Source organism: Oncorhynchus mykiss, chromosome 16 (genome assembly GCF_057628025.1).
Source record: "Oncorhynchus mykiss isolate SJ-2025 chromosome 16, ASM5762802v1, whole genome shotgun sequence".
Lineage (NCBI taxonomy): Eukaryota > Metazoa > Chordata > Actinopteri > Salmoniformes > Salmonidae > Oncorhynchus > Oncorhynchus mykiss.
In genome coordinates this window covers 70,965,157-70,987,992 of record NC_143037.1, presented here as the reverse complement: position 1 = coordinate 70,987,992, position 22,836 = coordinate 70,965,157, and the positions used below count along the sequence as shown (strand labels likewise).

The 22,836-nt window shown below is 45.0% G+C and overlaps 2 protein-coding genes and 1 pseudogene across 3 annotated transcripts; all 3 read left to right on the top strand.

Annotated features, from left to right (window-relative positions):
- Positions 1-521: 521 nt before the first annotated feature.
- On the top strand, positions 522-1,717 carry id1 (inhibitor of DNA binding 1; the record flags this gene model as incomplete). The annotated part of the gene is given in 2 exon segments (NM_001124722.1): positions 522-980; positions 1,142-1,717. Coding segments are annotated over 2 exon segments (381 nt in total). The 3' UTR covers positions 1,178-1,717.
- Positions 1,718-9,034: 7,317 nt separating this feature from the next.
- Positions 9,035-16,110, top strand: LOC110492614 (MRG/MORF4L-binding protein). Of its 2 annotated transcripts, XM_036947645.2 has the most exons (5): positions 9,035-9,301; positions 10,779-10,900; positions 11,024-11,105; positions 13,183-13,257; positions 14,818-16,110. In XM_036947645.2, the coding sequence occupies exons 1-5, from the start codon at positions 9,166-9,168 to the stop codon at positions 15,018-15,020; spliced, it is 618 nt and encodes a 205-aa protein (XP_036803540.2). In that variant the 5' UTR covers positions 9,035-9,165; the 3' UTR covers positions 15,021-16,110. The 2 variants fall into 2 exon arrangements, with proteins under 2 accessions (XP_036803540.2, XP_036803541.2); XM_036947646.2 differs by lacking the exon at positions 13,183-13,257 and having other exon boundaries at positions 9,059-9,301.
- A 4,040-nt stretch (positions 16,111-20,150) lies between these two features.
- On the top strand, positions 20,151-22,322 carry LOC118939464 (elongation factor 1-alpha 2-like; annotated as a pseudogene).
- Positions 22,323-22,836: the final 514 nt, after the last annotated feature.

Below are 22,836 nucleotides of genomic sequence, written 5' to 3'. Positions count from 1 at the left end.
AAACATGTATTTTGAGGGTAGGATTCTGCAGAGCTGGGATGTGCAGAATGCTTGTTCGTCTTCTCTATTTTATCGAAATTATAAATAGACTGGCTTTTTTTCAGTAGGCTATAGACATCCCCAATAAAAACCTATATTGATGTGACAGGTCAGGTTATTTACCGTAAGATTGAATTCCAATAGGTCTACAATTAAACGCCTATTAATCTAGTTATAGCAGCGTTCTTCATGACTAAACTCCACACCCACGTCTCCGGGCGGTCTCTACACCTGCAGAGTCCACGGTCAAAGGACAGCTGGGAAATTTGTTTCCATTTGTAACACCATCATTTAGCAGATTGTAAAGATTGATAAACACCCTGTCTCTAATGGTAGCGAGGACTGGAGGACCGCCCCTCCGATGCATGCAGGAGTTTCTCATTGGTCCAACGCTTCAAAATGTACCCGCTTTAGTCACTCCCCGAATCCTGCTGGAGAGATAAATGCAGCGTGAGTTCCCTTCAGAGCCACAAACTGTCAAAATTCGCTTGACTGTAACAGTCTGAAAATTCTCACCAGGATACCATAACTCGCATTTACTTTACCTCTTTTTCGTATATTGCTCTTCACTCTTCAAGACGTCAGAACAAGAGAAAATGAAAGTTGTCGGATCTACCTGCACTCTCAAGAACACCGAGGACATGGTCCGGTGTCTCTCCGAACAGAGTATGGCCATCTCCAAGTGCAAGATCCCAATGCTGGACGAGCAGATGAGTGTATTTCTGCAGGACATGAACAGTTGCTACAGCAAGCTGAAGGAGCTGGTGCCCACTCTGCCAGCCAACAAGAAAGCCAGTAAGATGGAGATTCTGCAGCATGTCATCGACTATATCTGGGACCTACAGGTCGAGCTGGACGCACCCGGCAAACAGCAGGCCACAGATGCACCCCGGACCCCCCTGACAACCCTCAATGCAGAAATCGCCAGCATCTCTGTGGAGGTATGTGTACAGAACAATTCCATCAACGCAATTTCAGGAAAATATATTATTGCCATGAATGACATTCAAGTGTAACAAGGACACCACTGCATAATCCTGTGCTAAAACCAAGTTGTTATCTCTGTGTTAAAATGTACCATTACCCCTCTTCCTTTTCACAGAACGGATGCTCCGATGACAGAATTCTCTGCCGCTGATCAAGCAACAGATATAACCGTTAACCGAAGCAACATGAAGAACGATGTTGGCCAGCCATGGATGACATTTCGTCGCATCTTATGTCTTGCATCAAGCAGTGAAGCGACGTGAAAATCCATGATATGCGTAGATAAACATTCTGAGTTGAAACTACGAAACTACGAAGTGTCAGGAGAGCTGTCCCCACGCAGCCACAGGTGTCCTGCTGTCACCATGAAGAGCGGCGCGCTCGGTGAAGACGCGTGCTGGTCGAGCTGAGACTGAGGATGGTCATCAACAACATAGCATCCTAACCCAACGAGCTCTCTTAGATGTTGATACATGTTGGACTTTATGCGAAATAATCTTTAATTCCTTATTATCTTTTCTGTATTTTGAGCAATTTATATGTAGAAAATATTTATATTTTAAAATGTCAATTTCTCAGATTGCTGAGCTATATTTGTATTGTATATTACAATGATTCAGATGTGATCCCCAATATTGTTTTTATAACAATGTACTTCTGGTGTTTTTATTAAAACAATATGTTAGGTGAGAATAATGCCTTCACTTTTCTTTATTCTTTGAATCTGGCTTGTTTTATTCACAACACGTGAATAATAATTATAATAATTATAATAATAATAATTCTCTGTAGACCTACTATCTTGGTTTGAACTGCAGGTCAGACATTCACGGTTAGATTTCCAGACAGAACATAGTGTTGGCAGGCATGGAAAATTACAATTAGTTAAATCAATGTACAGAGAAGCATGTCTTTGGATCTACTAAGTAACCAAACCATGACAACTACAGTATTTTGTTGAACAATCACGACAATAAGGTGATCACAATACTTGTAATGATATTCTATGACAAGTGACAATTCACTGCCATGTTGAATAGATGGATGTTTACTTCCACTCACTCAGCATGAAAACATCAATGGGGTTAATATATAGTTAGTAACTTACACAGCTACTACACTAGAATGTTATCCAAACTATTTAATTAATACGAGCGCATTCAACAGGCTAATCTAGTGATGTTTTCATAATAGACCTTTACCATTTGTGTAATTTAAATATAAAACCCCTCCTAATTGAAATAACCTATACACTTGGAAAAAAAGGTGATATCTAGAATCTAAAAGGGTTCTTTGGCTGTCCTCATAGGATAACCCTTTGAATAACCCTTTAAGGTTCCATGTAGAACCCTTTTAGGTTCCATGTAGAACCCTTTCCACAGAGGGTTCTACAAGAAATCCTAAAGGGTTCTACCTGGAACCAAAAAGTGTTGTTCTACAGGGAGAGCAGAATAACCCTTTTTTTAAGAGTACCAAGGCATTCATCACAGCCCTAAAATAGGTTCATGAATATTCATAAACTAAATTATTTTGGTTGAGAGAATATATGAGAATTATTGATTTAGGATTTATTTTCTCATATTCACAGTTTCAAAGTTGTTCTAACTTTCCCTACTATTCTATCTCTCTGTCACACACATAGACTCACACACACAGCGAGTCTATTTTCTTGGCTGCGATGCCGGGCCATCTGCAGCCTGGCTCGCGGATTTCTGTTTGTTAATGTTTCAATCAGCTGTGCGTCGAGGAATGTGAGGCTATTTAACCTGAACTTCGCCAGGTGTGCGGCGGCGCCACTCAGTCTGGGCCCGCCTGCCCTTGGCACGATGCTATCACACAAACACAATCCCACACTGACTCGGCTTTAAAACATTAGCGCCGCAGCTGTGCGTACTGCACTGCAGGGGATTTAGAGCCGCGTCACATCTGGGAATGGAAATAAATACAACTGTTGAATAGAGGGCTACTATCTATCATAGCTTTGTCCTGCACTCTCCCGGTTTATGTTGAGCTATTTTAACTTCTGTTGGAATTCCATTGTTGAGCCATGCACATTAAACTAATGGTTATAACGCGCTGAGGTCATGTGAAACAGAGACAAAGAAACCGTAGCACTTGTCACATCTTGTATAATAGTAGGCTATAATGGTCAGGTGAGTGACACGATTACAAGAGTTCACTTTGCTCATAAACTGGTCTAATCAAGATAGGTAATTCCTTTCAAATTTGGAAATTAATGTTAATTTTATAGTTGGCACAACTCTTTACTCTTTGTAGACTATAATACTATTACTCTGTTGGATAAGAACATAACTATGAAATGTAGCCAATTATCAAAATAATATATAAAGCAATGTGCCATTAAAACGTTATACATTACAATATATTATTCAATGCATCTGAAAGAGGCAACGAAGATGGTAAAACAAGGAATCCATGCAAATCTTCTGTTCAATAATCATTTTATTTCATAGCCTACTTTATCATGACGAGTAGTGTCAATTCAATAGTGTCAATTCCATTGTATTTCATTCTACTGCACTAAACATAGGCCTCCTGAAGCAAGCAGACACAGGGTCGTATAGCGCCCTCTTGTGGTGGCACACGGATAGTACAGACAGCCCTTTACATTATTTTCATAGCCAGTCATTTGGCGATGAAGTGACAGAACGTTTTTCATGATTGTAGACTCTAGACTGGACACAGTGCAACAATGTAACCCCAAGCAGTGACATGGGGCTAGACACCTAGACACGCCCTCTGTCCACCGTTAATGCATGAGGAGGGCCACCAAAATGGAATGCCCTGCTTAAATGTATCCTCGTGTATCCATGTCACAGATATACAATACATTTTCTTCAGTTTGTGTGCCTACAATAGATGCAATGAAAAAATAACTATGTTATTTTAGCCTATCAAAGTAGGATGGCTAGCAATCCTTTCTGAACGAAAGAGCATCCCAGTTGGCTAACAATATGACCAGAGTGATAGGGGTGCTGTTCTCTGTTTGGCTGGGCTGTTTGAAGCACATATAGAACAAGGAGCCAGATGTTTCACCTGAATCATTAATCTGAAGCACCCAGTTGGAATTTCCACTCTAAACAGCTTTAGTGGGGGCAGCTGCTGAGGCTATACCAAAGAGTTCAGGGAGGAGGAGGAAAGCAGTCCCATTGTGGAAGGAGGAGTGTGGGGAAATAGTGAGGAGTAGGAACAGAGCATTTAGAGTACTGAAAGAGACACATAACTTCAAACATCTGATTCAGTATAAGCAGGTCCAGGCCCCGGTGAGGAGAACTATCTGTCAAAGAGGTTGTGTTGGGGTCGGTTCTGTGACACCATTGGACGACACCTGTGGGAGAAGTGTGGGGGATGATCAGAAGGGACTGGGATCCTCCAGTGTTGATGAGTGGGGAGGATATGGCAGTAACAGATGAGGAGAAGGCAGAGATGATGGCCAAAGCGTTTGTCCAAGTGCACAACTCTGAACATTTTTCAGAGGACGGGCAGAGCGGGAGAGAGACAACGAGAGACGTAGGCGGGAGGATGTAAAGGATGCGTTGAATACACAATTTACCATGGCAGAGATGAAATGGACGATAGGTAAAGGCTGGGTCATTGGTGTTGTACAACAGAGTTTAGGAGGAGGGGAAACAGCCAGGCAGCTGGAAGGAGGCAGTAGTGGGACCAATCCGGAAGACAGGGAAAGACCCGATGAGGCCAACTAACTATCAGCCAATAGCTTTAACATAACATGTATGTAAGATTATGGAAAGTATGATTACGGAGAGGTTAACTTACTTTCTGGAGAGCAGGGGGCTAGTATGGCCACATCAGAGTGGGTTCATGAAGGGGAGGGGAACTATGGACCCAGTGCTCTGCTTAGAAGCAGAGGTCAGGAAGGGGAGGGGAACTATGGTCCCAGTGCTCTGCTTAGAAGCAGAGGTGAGGAATGGGAGGGGAACTATGGACCCAGTGCTCTGCTTAGAAGCAGAGGTGAGGAATGGGAGGGGAACTATGGACCCAGTGCTCTGCTTAGAAGCAGAGGTGAGGAAGGGGAGGGGAACTATGGACCCAGTGCTCTGCTTAGAAGCAGAGGTGAGGAAGGGGAGGGGAATTATGGACCCAGTGCTCTGCTTAGAAGCAGAGGTGAGGAAGGCTCGGGTGAACAAGGAGACTGTTGTAGCTGTCTTTTTTGATGTGGAGAAGGTGTATGATATGATGTGGAAGGAGGGGTTGTTAACCAAGATTGATATTATGGGGGTAGGAGGAAGAACGTACAACTGGATAAAGGACTTCCTGTTTGGAAGGTCTATCCAGGTGAGGGTGGGGAAGTCTCTCTCAGGCAGCTACCTGGTGGATGATGGTACACAGCAGGGGAGCCTGATTAGTCCTCTGTTGTTCTCAACCATGATCAGTGATGTTTACTCTCAGGTACGGACGGATATTGGGAGGTCGTTATTTACAGATGATGGGGCCTTATGGAAGAGGTGAAGAAATGTGCCATACGTAGTCAGGAAGGTACTGGAAGCAATTGATGAGGAAGAGCGGTGGGCATTAATGTGGGGATTCAGGTTCTCTGTAGAGAAAACTCAGACTGTGTTCTTTACCAGGAGGAAGGTGGGAGATGAGGCATGCTTGAGGTTATATGAGAGACGCTTGGAGAGGGTGGGGGCCTTTCAGGTTCCTTGAACACATTGAGAGAGTGGTGGGAAAGTGTTAGTAGGTGCTAAATGTGATGCTCTGTCTGACGGGGAAGGAGTGGGGGGGGGGGGTGTTCCTCATTGAGGACCATGTATGTTGCATTGATCTGACCTGTAATAGACTATGGCAGTATGGTTCAGCAGCGCGGACCTCATATGTAATAGACTATGGCAGTATACTGTATGGTTCGGCAGCGCGGACCTCATATGTAATAGACTATGGCAGTATACTGTATGGTTCAGCAGCGCGGACCTCATATGTAATAGACTATGGCAGTATACTGTATGGTTCAGCAGCGCGGACCTCATATGTAATAGACTATGGCAGTATACTGTATGGTTCGGCAGCGATGACCTCATATGTAATAGACTATGGCAGTATACTGTATGGTTCAGCAGCGCGGACCTCATATGTAATAGACTATGGCAGTATACTGTATGGTTCGGCAGCGCGGACCTCATATGTAATAGACTATGGCAGTATACTGTATGGTTCGGCAGCGATGACCTCATATGTAATAGACTATGGCAGTATACTGTATGGTTCGGCAGCGATGACCTCATATGTAATAGACTATGGCAGTATACTGTATGGTTCAGCAGCGCGGACCTCATATGTAATAGACTATGGCAGTATACTGTATGGTTCAGCAGCGCGGACCTCATATGTAATAGACTATGGCAGTATACTGTATGGTTCGGCAGCGATGACCTCATATGTAATAGACTATGGCAGTATACTGTATGGTTCAGCAGCGCGGACCTCATATGTAATAGACTATGGCAGTATACTGTATGGTTCGGCAGCGCGGACCTCATATGTAATAGACTATGGCAGTATACTGTATGGTTCGGCAGCGCGGACCTCATATGTAATAGACTATGGCAGTATACTGTATGGTTCGGCAGCGATGACCTCATATGTAATAGACTATGGCAGTATACTGTATGGTTCGGCAGCGATGACCTCATATGTAATAGACTATGGCAGTATACTGTATGGTTCGGCAGCGATGACCTCATATGTAATAGACTATGGCAGTATACTGTATGGTTCGGCAGCGATGACCTCATATGTAATAGACTATGGCAGTATACTGTATGGTTCGGCAGCGCGGACCTCATATGTAATAGACTATGGCAGTATACTGTATGGTTCGGCAGCGATGACCTCATATGTAATAGACTATGGCAGTATACTGTATGGTTCGGCAGCGATGACCTCATATGTAATAGACTATGGCAGTATACTGTATGGTTCGGCAGCGATGACCTCATATGTAATAGACTATGGCAGTATACTGTATGGTTCGGCAGCGATGACCTCATATGTAATAGACTATGGCAGTATACTGTATGGTTCGGCAGCGATGACCTCATATGTAATAGACTATGGCAGTATACTGTATGGTTCGGCAGCGCGGACCTCATATGTAATAGACTATGGCAGTATACTGTATGGTTCGGCAGCGATGACCTCATATGTAATAGACTATGGCAGTATACTGTATGGTTCGGCAGCGATGACCTCATATGTAATAGACTATGGCAGTATACTGTATGGTTCGGCAGCGATGACCTCATATGTAATAGACTATGGCAGTATACTGTATGGTTCGGCAGCGATGACCTCATATGTAATAGACTATGGCAGTATACTGTATGGTTCGGCAGCCTGGACATCATTGGAAAGGCTAGATGTCATACAGGGGCAAGGACTCAGAATATGTAGTGGGGCGTTTCAGACCTCCCCTGTGTCTGCATTACAGGTGGAGATGGGGGATATGTCATTGCATATTAGGAGATAGCAGATGGCAATTCATTAATGGGTCAACCTACATGAGGTGTCTCATCCTGCAAAATACATTTTGCAGGCATGCTGGGAACATGAGCGAGGACAGCACTCAAGGTTTGGGTGGGAGGGTGGGAAATACCCAGGCGAAGGAGACGGGACTGTATGAAAGAGAGTTTAGTCCAACGGTAGATATTCCTTTGAACCCATCATGGCCACTCCCGCCTCCAGTAGTTAACCTCAAAGTGTTGGAGAGACCTTGAAAGGAAGGGAGGGTGTTGATCCATCTGATTGGTTTAAGAGACGTCTGGATACTGTGTATCAGGATGTTGTGGTCATTTACACAGATGGTTCAAGAGATCCAAGGACAGGATGTACTGGGTCAGCATTTGTAGTGCAGGAATGTGGGTGGGGGGGGGGGGGGGGGGGGGAGTCAGGGAAACGTATTACAGATCATCTGGCTGTATATACAGGGGAGCTGATGGCCACACTGTTGGCCTTGCAGTGGATGGAGGAAGTCAAGCCTGACAGAGCAGTTATTTGCTCTGATTCATGTGCAGTGTGGATGAGTCTGCAGTCCTTTAGCTCACGTAGCAGACAAGACCTGCTTTATGAGGTGCTCCAAACCCCATGGTAGGATTAGACAGATGGGAATACAGATAAGAGTAGTGGGGATGTTGATGTAGTTTCAATGAGCAAGGCAGAGGCAAAGAGCCTGATATGAACAGTGGTGGTTCAGAAACTGCAGGAGCAGTGGAATAGAGATACTAAGGGCGGTTATTTATTTAAAGTACAGAGGAAAGTCAGGGAGGGGAGGATGGCAGGAAGAGACAGAAGTGAGGAGTCTAATTTTACAAGATTAAGGGTGGGACACTAGCTAGTTGAATAAGACTTTAAATGTGATAGGAAAGCATTCAATAGGAAAGCATTCAATAGGAAAGCATCCAATAGGAAAGCATTCAATAGGAAAGCATCCAATAGGAAAGCATCCAATAGGAAAGCATCCAATAGGAAAGCATCCAATAGGAAAGCATTCAATAGGAAAGCATCCAATAGGAAAGCATCCAATATGAAAGCATCCAATAGGAAAGCATTCAATAGGAAAGCATCCAATAGGAAAGCATCCAATAGGAAAGCATCCAATAGGAAAGTGTGAATATTGCCAGGAAATGGAGACAGTGGTGCAGGTAGCCCTCACACAAAATAGATGTTGTGTTGGCAGCTGCAGAGAAGTACTTGGGGCTACGATATTTTACTTCAGAAGAGTCACAGGGTGTGTTGAGTGGTCGGTCACGCTCTGTCCTCTCAGGCCGTTGGTCTGGGGTAGGGTCAGATAGGGTTAAAGTATTGGAATAAGGTGGTGGGTTGTAATGCGTGTAGCGTTAGATTGTAGGTTAATATATAAATATTTTTTTATTATATATATTTTTTATTTTTCCCGGTTCCCCCTTCCAATTTCTGTATCACAAAGTGTAATGGATCTATACTATAATTCAGTAGGGGGCGGTAATGCAACATATTGGATTCCCCCCGCCATTAACGTAATCGAAGAATAAGACAGCCTGCTGTGGTGTTTCTTGTGTTCATTTGGGTCAGTTGTTCTAATCTTTGATTTCAGTGTTTTGCTATTGGAGAAGGACAACAGGCATGGGGGAAGCCGAGCTTGTTCCAGCTGACGGTAAACAAGCAGAGTCGGGCATCAGTACCGTCGAAGACTCGGTCGTATGGAGTCAAGAAGTCGAGGTGTGCCTGTTCCATGCGATGCTAGGTCACAAACCCGTAGGTAAGAATAAAACCGCTAACCAGCTAGTGTGTTAATCGTGTAGGCCTGAAAATCCCCGGGCTGTAGTGGAGACCCGACGCGGAGGACGAAAGCCTGCCAACCATAACAAGTTAACAAGTCAGCTATTCATATATAGTCAGACCATTACACATATCAATGAACTCCCACAGTTGTTGACCATTTTAGCGGTGGGTATAATCTGTGGAACGAATCTGTTCCAAAAACTTGGTAAATAACAAGGTTGCCAATAAACAATGCATACAAAGTTGTATCGCGGCAGAAATAAGATACCGGGTAGGGGATGGGCTATTTCATTTAAGTTTTCTCTCACTACGTTTTTATTCCGAAACATGTCTGTCCCGACTCTGGTTAGCCTCTGGACAAACATTAAGAAGTAACTACGTGGTTATTCTTGGTGAATAAATCATGCTACTTTTTGGGAACGTTACACAAATGATACCCACCCCTCATTTCAGCTTGTTGTCCAACGGTGCAGGTTTGTTTTTTTGTCTTAAAAGTGTTGGCCAAATGTATTCAAGGAGGTATATTCCTGAGCTGACATACATCTGGAAATCCTAACACAAGCAGCTTCTTGTGACACATTCAAGTGTATGTCTTTATTTTTGTATGTTGCATGCTGTTAACTACTGTAGTATTAGTCAAGGACACAGTTTACTGCAGGTTTAAAAGGTGCAGTGAAATATTTTGCTAACTCCATCAACATTGCGGTAGAATAATCAATAATGGAGTAAAAAAAACAAAAACAACATTTAATAGAATACGTATCCATATGGTAATAGCGTGATGTGCATCATTATAACAAATAAACTAGCTAGCTAGCTTGCTACTCTATATCTACTTTTGTGCACATAACGTTCGCCAAAATGCAGCATCATTATCCGTTGTCAGATTGTCATCCTAAATCAAAATGTATTTTATCACATGCGCCGAATACCGTGAAATGCTTAGTTACAAGCCCTTATTAACCGACTGAGCAGTTCAGTAAAGAGTTAAGAAAATATTTACCAGATAAACTAAAGTAGAATAAAAAGTAACATAACAATAACGAGGCTATTATACAGGGGGTACCGGTACCGAGTCAGTGTACTGGGGTACCGGTTAGAGGTCATTTGTACATGTAGGTAGGGGTGAAGTGTCTATGCATAGATAATAAACAGCGAGTAGCAGCAGTGTACAAAACAAATGGAGGCGGATCGGGGGTCAATGTAAATTGTCCGGGGGTGATTTTATGAATTGTTCAGCAGTCTTATGGTTTGGGGGGTAGAAGCTGTTAAGGAGCTTTTTGGCCCTAGACTTGGCGCTCCGGTACCGCTTGCTGTGCGGTAGCAGAGAGAACAGTCTGTGACTTGGGTGACTGGAGTCTTTGACAAATGTAATTTTTTTTTGTATTACATTTTTTTTCTCTTTCCCTCCTACTTTTTGAAGACGTTGCTTTACATACTTATTTTCCCTGCAGGGGTAAATCGCCACTTTCACATGATCTGCATCCGGGATAAATTCAGTCAGAATATTGGGAGGCAAGTGTCATCAAAGGTGATCTGGGACCACCTGGGAACTATGTATGACATGTCGGCCTTGGTGAGTAGAGCGTCTTAATCTTTCTCTGGCCGTTTTTGAAATAGAATGTTCTAGAGTCAGTCAGCCGCTATCTTTCCTCTGTAATTTAACACTGAATACTGTCACACATTCTGTCCACTGCAGCACGAGTCAGAAATATTGCCATTTCCCAACTCAGAAAAGAGCTTCAATCTTCCAGAGGAGATTATTCAAAAAGTAAAAGAAGGTAAACCCCCTCTCTCCTCTCTCCTCTCTCCTTCTCTTTTCTCTCCTCTCCTCTCTCCACTCTCCCCTCTCTCCTTTCTCTCCTCTCTCCTTCTCTTTTCTCTCCTCTCTCCTTCTCTTTTCTCTCCTCTCCTCTCTCCACTCTCTCCTCTCTCCTCTCCACTCTCTCCTCTCTCCTCTCTTCTCTCTTCTCTCTCCTTCTCTCCTTCTCTTTTCTCTCCTCTCTCCTCTTTTCTCTCCTCTCCCCTCTCCTCTCTCCTCTCTCCTCTCTCCTTTCTCTCCTCTCTTCTCTCTTCTCTCTCCTTCTCTCCTTCTCTTTTCTCTCCTCTCTCCTCTCTCCTTCTCTTTTCTCTCCTCTCTCCTCTCTCCTTTCTCTCCTCTCTCCTCTCCTCTCTCCTCTCTCCTCTCTCCTCTCTCCTCTCTCCTCTCTCATTTCTCTCCTCTCTCCTCTCCTCTCTCCTCTCTCCTTTCTCTCCTCTCTTCTCTCTTCTCTCTCCTTCTCTCCTTCTCTTTTCTCTCCTCTCTCCTCTCTCCTTCTCTTTTCTCTCTCCTCTCTCCTCTCTCCTCTCTCCTTCTCTTTTCTCTCCTCTCCTCTCTCCTCTCTCCTCTCTCCTTCTCTTTTCTCTCCTCTCCTCTCTCCTCTCTCCTCTCTCCACTCTCTCCTCTCTCCTTTCTCTCCTCTCTTCTCTCTTCTCTCTCCTTCTCTCCTTCTCTTTTCTCTCCTCTCTCCTTCTCTTTTCTCTCCTCTCCTCTCTTCTCTCTCCTCTCTCCTTTCTCTCCTCTCCTCTCTCCTTTCTCTCCTCTCCTCTCTTCTCTCTCCTCTCTCCTCTCTCCTTCTCTTTTCTCTCCTCTCCTCTCTCCTTTCTCTCCTCTCTTCTCTCTTCTCTCTTCTCTCCTTCTCTTTTCTCTCCTCCTTCTCTTTTCTCTCCTCTCCTCTCTTCTCTCTCCTCTCTCCTTTCTCTCCTCTCCTCTCTCCTTTCTCTCCTCTCTTCTCTCTCCTCTCTTCTCTCTCCTCTCTCCTCTCTCCTTCTCTTTTCTCTCCTCTCTCCTCTCTCCTTCTCTTTTCTCTCCTCTCCTCTTCTCTCTCCTTCTCTTTTCTCTCCTCTCCTCTCTCCTCTCTCCTTTCTCTCCTCTCTTCTCTCTTCTCTCTCCTTCTCTCCTCTCTCCTCTCTCCTTCTCTTTTCTCTCCTCTCCTCTCTTCTCTCTCCTCTCTCCTTTCTCTCCTCTCCTCTCTCCTTTCTCTCCTCTCCTCTCTTCTCTCTCCTCTCTCCTTCTCTTTTCTCTCCTCTCCTCTCTCCTCTCTCCTTTCTCTCCTCTCTTCTCTCTTCTCTCTTCTCTCCTTCTCTTTTCTCTCCTCCTTCTCTTTTCTCTCCTCTCCTCTCTTCTCTCTCCTCTCTCCTTTCTCTCCTCTCCTCTCTCCTTTCTCTCCTCTCTTCTCTCTCCTCTCTCCTCTCTTCTCTCTCCTCTCTCCTCTCTCCTTCTCTTTTCTCTCCTCCTTCTCTTTTCTCTCCTCCTTCTCTTTTCTCTCCTCTCCTCTCCTCTCTCCTCTCTCCTTCTCTTTTCTCTCCTCTCCTCTCTCCTCTCTTCACTCTCTTCACTCTCTTCACTCTCTTCACTCACTTCACTCTCTTCACTCTCTTCACTCTCTTCACTCTCTTCTCTTCTCCTCTCCTCTTCTCTCCTCTCTCCTCTCTTCTCTCTCCTCTCCACTCTCCTCTCTTCTCCTCTCTCCTCTCTCCTCTCTCCTCTCTCCTCTCCACTCTCTTCACTCTCTTCACTCTCTTCACTCTCCTCTCCTCTTCACTCTCCTATTCACTCTCCTCTCCTCTCTTCAGAATCCACCATACTTACAAAAATGCTGAGTTACTAGAAAGTCCATATTTGACTTGAGGATGTAAATGAGCTGCTAAATTTGGTACATTACTGAGACATTTGTTATTTTGTACATTGTCCCTGCTCAAATAAACGTAATAAATACAAATGTATACATCTCTCTTCCACCCGACTGTACATAAAATGTACAAGACGCTGTTAGACTGCTAAATGGCATATTATTATATTATTCCTGCCCTGAACAGGTAAACTGGTGTCTGAGGACGACATGAAAGACGAGTTGAAAGAAGAACGAGACTCCCCAGCCACGCATGAAGAAGGTTCTCTCCCTCATTCAATTACATTAGCTGTATTTCACCTCATGTGCTCCTCCTCTTTCTGTCTGACGTGAGCCTTATTTGGACTAGGTCCTTACATAACTCCTCCTCTTTCTGTCTGACGTGAGCCTTATTTGGACTAGGTCCTTACATAACTCCTCCTCTTTCTGTCTGACGTGAGCCTTATTTGGACTAGGTCCTTACATAACTCCTCCTCTTTCTGTCTGACGTGAGCCTTATTTGGACTAGGTCCTTACATAACTCCTCCTCTTTCTGTCTGACGTGAGCCTTATTTGGACTAGGTCCGTACATATCTCCTCCTCTTTCTGTCTGATGTGAGCCTTATTTGGACTAGGTCCGTACATATCTTCTCCTCTGGCTCACAAAGCGGCATCCCTAACTCTTGTCATTTGGCTGGTTTTAAAGGTCTGAGTCCCTGTATGGCTGCTGGCCAGGATTTTGAGAGGTATGGACAGAAGAACTCGTTTGCTCTGTTCTAAAACTCCAGCTTGACCTCGGTGTAGAACAGATCAGAACCGGAGGTTCTTTAGAGCGACCGCCCGCCTAGTGCACAGAACATGTGCGTCTGTCTTTATTTCACTTTCTCTTTTTCTCTCCTTTTAACTTAGGTTTGAGAACATTTTTCAAGCATGGCATGCCATTTTTAAAAAATGTATAATTCTATATTGTTTTGATGGAGTTTTAGGACTTATATAATGGCAAGCTTCAAATGGACGGTGATCTTGAACCTGCCTTTTCGCTCTTCTGCCATTCCTTTCTTTATACTCTTTGAATGGCGTTTGTTTGTTGAACTCAACTCTGGTCCTCTGTGTCCTCCACTGGGACTCTGCTCTAAGGTACATGATATTCCCATTGGATGTACACAGCAAACACTAGCCTATCGCCGCACACTAGAATAACAACGGGCTTCATTTGAGTCTATCATACCCTACAAAGTCACAGTCACTGTAGGAGCAGTCACTTACTGTTTTTTTCACTGATCTGAGAGGGCAGTCACTGATCTGAGAGGGCAGTCACTGATCTGAGAGGGCAGTCACTGATCTGAGAGGGCAGTCACTGATCTGAGAGGGCAGTCACTGATCTGAGAGGGCAGTCACTGCCTCCTTCACTGATCTGAGAGAGCAGTCACTGCCTCCTTCACTGATCTGAGAGGGCAGTCACTGATCTGAGAGGGCAGTCACTGATCTGAGAGGGCAGTCACTGATCTGAGAGGGCAGTCACTGATCTGAGAGGGCAGTCACTGATCTGAGAGAGCGGTCACTGATCTGAGAGAGCGGTCACTGATCTGAGAGAGCGGTCACTGATCTGAGAGAGCGGTCACTGATCTGAGAGAGCGGTCACTGATCTGAGAGAGCGGTCACTGATCTGAGAGAGGATCTAAAACATTTGGTTTCACAGGTCAACTTTCAGAACTTGGACTGAGTGATGCAGAATCTTTTGAAACTTCAATCATTTCCAAAACCACTCTCCCTCTCCATCTCCCTCTCCCTTTACCTTTACCTGACAACTCAATCTTTTCTTTCTCTCCTCCTCTCTCTTCAGGCAGCAACTCCTCGGTGAAGATGACAGAGAGGGCCGTCAGCAAAGACAAGGAGAGAGACAGAGACAGAGAGAAAGGTTCCTCTGAGGGTGGCCCAGGGAAGGAGGCAGCAGACAAGAGGAAGAGGAATCGTGCAACTGAGAAGGTACTCAACTCCAGCAGCAACCCGTCCAGCCCCGGTGGAGCCAAGCGGAGAAGGACGTAGGCCAAGTCACCAGGAGACGCTCTCAAGATATCAGCCGCTGCAGAGAGCAGGAGACCCCAGGGGGAGGAGGGGAGACCTGGGACTGGAGAGACTCATCTGTGAAGCCTGGAAGGAAGGGGGAGAGACTTAGGACTGGAGAGACTCATCTGTGAAGCCTGGAGGGAAACGGGAGGGAGGGTGAGAGAGTGGCGTTTGGAGTCAGACAATAGAGAAGCTATTTGGACAATGCAGAGTTTGTGCACAGGTATCCAGGAGACGAAATTAAGAACTTTCAGCCCCACAGAAGCTGCAATTTTAGTCTTATGTAATGTTCTCCGAACATCTAGAATGATGTATAATTTTCCCACTGCCACACAATCTCTGAAAACAACACCGCAATAGCAATGTGAAGACCAAACTGACTCGTATTGGTCATGATTATCAATATACTGTCACAGCAGCGGAGGTTTTTTGGACAATCCCCTCCCTCCAGTCCTCGGCTCTGGATGAGAGGCCAGCAGCCATGTTTAGTAATATTGACACAATTCAATCAGACACGTTATCAATGACATCAGACTGAGCGTAATGGTTCTAGTGCTTTGTGTTCAGGCTTGTGTTATCGTGAAGTTATCCTGTTTGGCTTTGGAGAAATGCAGGACTACTAAATCACAGCAATACACTGTATTAGTGGCTGGACGCTTGCTCTAATTGTCTTGTTGTTGTGTGTTCTGATTTGTTTCAAGTTGTTGTAAACACATGCATAGAGTAGCTCATCCAGCTCTTCCAATAACTGCCAACCAGATTGTTATTGTACCTCGTCTGTATAAAATGTAGCTGCAATTTGTGCAAATTGTCGGTCATTGTCCCCTTTTTTCCCTACAGTCACAGTCTTCTGTATTTTATCCGTAGGGATTATTGAATGTGCATGTTTTGGTAATTGCTAAAAAAAAAAAAGTATTTTTTTTGTCCGTGTTAAAGACAGACCTTTGCGAATATAATAAACATGTGTAGCTGTAGTCTCCATCCCATTTGAGATCCCTTTTGTTATTCTCTATTTATTGGACATGTCATATTTTTAAAGACTATGTCCCATTAAATGATTTTTGACGAAGTTTGTGACTGGTTCATTAATTCAACAAACGGTGTATTCTAATGGCGTGTGATGATTTGCAGCATTTGTTCGTTAAAATCCCGCGGGGCTGAACTTCCTGGTGACTCGGGAGGCAACTACTAAGCAACATGTCTGTGTTTTTTGTATTAAGCCAGTATCTCTGAGTGATATGTCAGTGACATGTCAGTAACTATGTCCTCTCTGGCGACACAGGCCTCGTTGATACCCAATCACCTTGCAGCAGAACTTCTAAAGTAGCTTTGTCAGTCATCCAGTTGATTGTTGGGACTCTTAACTGCAGCGCTTCATACCAGTGTAATTAGTTGATACTAATTAAACTCTTAGGACTGATAAGGATTTACTTTACTAACACTGTTTTTGAGTTACTTCTCACTATGATATCTGAGATCAGCCCATCTCTTTCCATTCTTGCTGGCCGGTTCCCTGTCTAATTGCTACACACACACACACTCACACTCTCTGAGCTGCTGCAGACAAGTGCTTCACTGCAGGCTATGCCTTTCCCTCCATCCTACTGCACCCAAAGGAGGCGGGGGTGCCGACATGGAGCGGGCAGCGCAGCCCAATTCTGCTACAGGTAAGAGGCCGTACAGTACGGGTACACCTGCCTTTCAGGGCTCACCGCTGAGCTGCGTATCGAGAGCTGCCATGTCTTCTTTTCATTTGCTAATTATGATGTCTGATATTGTGCAATGATGTTTTATAAAATAAATACATAATTGCTTTTGATTGACAGTTCCAGCCTTAAGATCATCTGAGGCCACTGACACTGATGCCTGTTTACCATCTTGCATGATTATTATTATTATTTTACCTCACAATGTCCTGATATGACCTACTGCAAAGCCAAATGAGGTTTAGGAGCAATGCACTATCCATGGAATATGAAAGACATTATCACCAACATCAGTTTTAATGCTACGTAAAATATCTCAGAGCCTGATTGATACATGGTAACTTCAGTATTGAAGAAAACAAGCTGTTTTACTAGTAGTTTGTGAGATCTCAGTGAATAAATCTATACCTTGATTAAACATTTTATATGCTCAGTGTAGCAATAGACACTAGTCAGGGGATAGACTGTAGTCAGAGGATAGACTGTAGTCAGGAAATAGACTGTAGTCAGGGGATAGACTAGTCAGGGGATAGACTAGTCAGGAGATAGACTGTAGTCAGGGGATAGACTGTAGTCAGGGGATAGACTGTAGTCAGGGGATAGACTAGTCAGGGGATAGACTGTAGTCAGGGGATAGACTAGTCAGGGGATAGACTGTAGTCAGGAAATAGACTGTAGTCAGGGGATAGACTAGTCAGGGGATAGACTGTAGTCAGGGGATAGACTGTAGTCAGGGGATAGACTGTAGTCAGGAGATAGACTAGTCAGGGGATAGACTGTAGTCAGGAAATAGACTGTAGTCAGGGGATAGACTAGTCAGGGGATAGACTAGTCAGGAGATAGACTGTAGTCAGGGGATAGACTGTAGTCAGGGGATAGACTGTAGTCAGGGGATAGACTAGTCAGGGGATAGACTGTAGTCAGGGGATAGACTAGTCAGGGGATAGACTAGTCAGGGGATAGACTGTAGTCAGGAAATAGACTGTAGTCAGGGGATAGACTAGTCAGGGGATAGACTAGTCAGGAGATAGACTGTAGTCAGGGGATAGACTGTAGTCAGGGGATAGACTGTAGTCAGGGGATAGACTAGTCAGGGGATAGACTGTAGTCAGGGGATAGACTAGTCAGGGGATAGACTGTAGTCAGGAAATAGACTGTAGTCAGGGGATAGACTAGTCAGGGGATAGACTAGTCAGGAGATAGACTGTAGTCAGGGGATAGACTGTAGTCAGGGGATAGACTGTAGTCAGGGGATAGACTGTAGTCAGGAGATAGACTAGTCAGGGGATAGACTGTAGTCAGAGGATAGACTGTAGTCAGGGGATAGACTGTAGTCGGGATAGACCATAGTCAGGGGATAGACTGTAGTCAGGAGATAGACTAGTCAGGGGATAGACTGTAGTCAGGAAATAGACTGTAGTCAGGGGATAGACTAGTCAGGGGATAGACTAGTCAGGAGATAGACTGTAGTCAGGGGATAGACTGTAGTCAGGGGATAGACTGTAGTCAGGAGATAGACTAGTCAGGGGATAGACTGTAGTCAGGAAATAGACTGTAGTCAGGGGATAGACTAGTCGGGGGATAGACTGTAGTCAGGAGATAGACTGTAGTCAGGGGATAGACTGTAGTCAGGAGATAGACTAGTCAGGGGATAGACTGTAGTCAGGAAATAGACTGTAGTCAGGGGATAGACTAGTCGGGGGATAGACTGTAGTCAGGAGATAGACTGTAGTCAGGGGATAGACTGTAGTCAGGAGATAGACTGTAGTCAGGGGATAGACCGTAGTCAGGAGATAGACCGTAGTCAGGAGATAGACTAGTCAGTGGATAGACTGTAGGCAGGGGATAGACTGTAGTCAGGGGATAGACTGTAGTCAGGAGATAGACTGTAGTCAGGGGATAGACTAGTCGGGTGATAGACTAGTCAGTGGATAGACTGTAGTCAGGAGATAGACTGTAGTCAGGGGATAGACTGTAGTCAGGAGATAGACTAGTCTGGGGATAGACTGTATTCAGGGGATAGACTGTAGTCAGGGGATAGACTGTAGTCAGGAAATAGACTGTAGTCAGGAGATAGACTGTAGTCAGGGGATAGACTAGTCATTGGACAGACTGTAGTCAGGGGATAGACTGCAGTCAGGGGATAGACTGTAGTCAGGAGATAGTCTAGTCAGTGGATAGACTGTAGTCAGGGGATAGACTGTAGTCAGGAGATAGACTGTAGTCAGGGGATAGACTAGTTAGTGGATAGACTGTAGTCAGGAGATAGACTAGTCTGGGGATAGACTGTAGTCTGGGGATAGACTGTAGTCAGGGGATAGACTGTAGTCAGGGGATAGACTGTAGTCAGGGGATAGACTGTAGTCAGGAAATAGACTGTAGTCAGGGGATAGACTGTAGTCAGGGGATAGACTGTAGTCAGGAGATAGACTAGTCAGGGGATAGACTGTAGTCAGGGGATAGACTGTAGTCAGGGGATAGACTGTAGTCAGGGGATAGACTGTAGTCAGGAGATAGACTGTAGTCAGGAAATAGACTGTAGTCAGGAGATAGACTGTAGTCAGGAAATAGACTGTAGTCAGGGGATAGACTGTAGTCAGGAAATAGACTGTATTCAGGGGATAGACTGTAGTCAGGGGATAGACTGTAGTCAGGAAATAGACTGTAGTCAGGAGATAGACTGTAGTCAGGGGATAGACTAGTCATTGGATAGACTGTAGTCAGGAAATAGACTGTAGTCAGGGGATAGACTGTAGTCAGGAAATAGACTGTATTCAGGGGATAGACTGTAGTCAGGAGCTAGACTAGTCAGGGGATAGACTGTAGTCAGGGGATAGACTGTAGTCAGGAGATAGACTAGTCAGGGGATAGACTGTAGTCAGGGGATAGACTGTAGTCAGGAAATAGACTGTAGTCAGGGGATAGACTGTAGTCAGGGGATAGACTGTAGTCAGGAAATAGACTGTAGTCAGGGGATAGACTGTAGTCAGGAAATAGACTGTATTCAGGGGATAGACTGTAGTCAGGAGATAGACTAGTCAGGGGATAGACTGTAGTCAGGAAATAGACTGTAGTCAGGGGATAGACTGTAGTCAGGGGATAGACTGTAGTCAGGAGATAGACTGTAGTCAGGGGATAGACTAGTCGGGGGATAGACTGTAGTCAGGAGATAGACTAGTCAGTGGATAGACTGTAGTCAGGAGATAGACTGTAGTCAGGGGATAGACTGTAGTCAGGGGATAGACTAGTCTGGGGATAGACTGTATTCAGGGGATAGACTGTAGTCAGGGGGTAGACTGTAGTCAGGGGATAGACTGTCATAAATCATTTCTCTCTAATAACTGAGGCGTTTATCATTCTAACTGTTAATATACAGTATCTTTACCTTCTCTCTCTCCCCTAGATGGAAAGAGGCTCCTTCAAGCATGCATGCGTGCTGGACAAGCTGAAGACAGAGAGAGAGTGGGGCATCACCATAGAGACATATCCCTGTGGACAACCCAGGGCACAGAAACTTAATCAACAACATGATCAAGGGGACCTCTGAGGTAAGTAGGGACATCTCAGGTAGGTAGAGACATCTCAGCTAAGTAGGGACATCTCAGCTAAGTAGGGATATCTCAGGTAGGTAGGAACATCTCAGGTAAGTAGAGACATCTCAGGTAGGTGGGGACATCTCAGCTAAGTAGGGACATCTCAGCTAAGTAGGAACATCTCAGCTAAGTAGGAACATCTCAGCTAAGTAGGAACATCTCAGCTAAGTAGGGATATCTCAGGTAGGTAGGGATATCTCAGGTAGGTAGGGTCATCTCAGGTAAGTAGGGTCATCTCAGCTAAGTAGGGACATCTCAGCTAAGTAGGGACATCTCAGCTAAGTAGGGACATTTCAGGTAAGTAAGGACATCTCAGGTAGGTAGGGACATCTCAGGTAAGTAGGGACATTTCAGGTAAGTAGGGTCACCTCAGCTAAGTAGGGCAATCTCAGCTAAGTAGGGACATCTCAGCTAAGTAGGGACATCTCAGCTAAGTAGGGAAATCTCAGCTAAGTAGGGACATCTCAGCTAAGTAGGGAAATCTCAGCTAAGTAGGGACATTTCATGTAAGTAGGGACATTTCAGGTAAGTAGGGCCATCTCAGGTAAGTAGGGCCATCGCAGCTAAGTAAGGAAATCTCAGGTAGGTAGGGACATCTCAGGTAAGTAAGGGACATCTCAGCTAAGTAGGGACATCTCAGGTAGGTAGGGACATCTCAGCTAAGTAGGGACATCTCAGGTAGGTAGGGACATCTCAGGTAGGTAGGGACATCTCAGGTAGGTAAGGACATCTCAGGTAGGTAGGGACATTTCAGGTAGGTAGGGACATCTCAGCTAAGTAGGGACATCTCAGGTAGGTAGGGACATCTCAGGTAGGTAGGGACATCTCAGCTAAGTAGGGCAATCTCAGCTAAGTAGGGACATCTCAGCTAAGTAGGGAGATCTCAGCTAAGTACGGTGAAACCTTCACCTAAATGTTACCATTCCTCAACGTAACCCGTCATCGAAACCTTAATTGTTAACCATTACAACAAGCAACGCAAATCATCACAGTATTACTACTGATGAATGGTCTGAAAATATTCCCATTCCTGCTGTGTTGTGTTGTGCAGGCGGACTGTGCCATGCTGATCGTGGCAGCTGGAGTGAGAGAGTTTTGAGGCAGGCACCTCCAAGAAAGGTCAGACGAGGGAGCATGCCCTCCTGGCCTACACCCTGGGGGTCCAGTAACTCATTGTAGGGGTCAACAAGATGGCCTACACCCTGGGGGTCCAGTAACTCATTGTAGGGGTCAACAAGATGACCTATACCATGGGGGTCCAGTAACGCATTGTAGGGGTCAACAAGATGACCTGCACCCTGGGGGTCCTGTAACGCATTGTAGGGGTCAACAAGATGACCTACACCCTGGGGGTCCTGTAACGCATTGTAGGGGTCAACAAGATGACCTACACCCTGGGGGTCCAGTAACGCATTGTAGGGGTCAACAAGATGACCTACACCATGGGGGTCCAGTACCGCATTGTAGGGGTCAACAAGAGAAGAGTGAGAACAACTATGATGAGATGGTGGTGGTGGTCAGAGCCTACATCGTGAAGATCGGTTACAAGCCCAACGCTGTGCCGTTCAATCTCCTGTTGGCATGGGGACAACATGCTGGAGCCCTCCCCCAACGTGAGTATCTTCTTTTGGCCTGAATAACATCCCATTGTTCAGCATTGCAAATAGATGTGTTCTTTCTCAAAGCTTAAGTGCCACAATGCCCCTGGACACTATGTAGTTCCTCAACTCTCCAGCAGATGTCCTCATGTCCATATAAAATTAATTTACCTGTTGCTCAATCAACTGACACACAAATTCAGCACACAGATGTTCATGTTGTTACTCTGTCCAGATGCCCTTGGTTCAAAGGCTGGGAGCTGGACAGACGGGAGCACCATGCCAATGGGGTGTCTACTAGAGGCTCTGGATACAAGATAAGAGGTAGGGTTACTACTCTAACACTAAACTAGAGTAATATTCTCACAAACAACATAAACAGCACAGAGAACTAATACCTGATATAAAATATTGCCTTATTACTTCAGAAGAGAGTGATGACTAGAAGTCTCTCTTTTGTTTCCCAGGTATTGGAATGCCACCAGTGTGGGCAAGTGATGAGTGGTGTCCTCAGGACCCAAGAGACCGCTGGGTTCACAGCTCAGGTCAGGGTCAAAGGTCATCCCTCTGGACATCTCAGACAGATACTGTGCTTAAGCCTGGTAGAGGTTCTTCATTTACATAAATTCATTTTCTGTCTCTCTCTTTTTTTTCTCTCTCTCTCTTTTCTGTCTCTGTCTGTCACTGTGTGTGTGTGTGAGTGTGTGTGTGTGTGTCAGGTGATTATCCTGAACCACCCTGGTAAGATCAGTGCAGACTACTCCCCGGCCACTGACTCCCACATCGCCTGTAGGTTTACTAAGCTCAAAGTGAAGATAGACCTCTGCACGGGGAAGAAGCTGGAAGTCAACCCCGATTCCCTGAAGTCTGGGGACTCTGCCATTGTAGAGATGGTTCC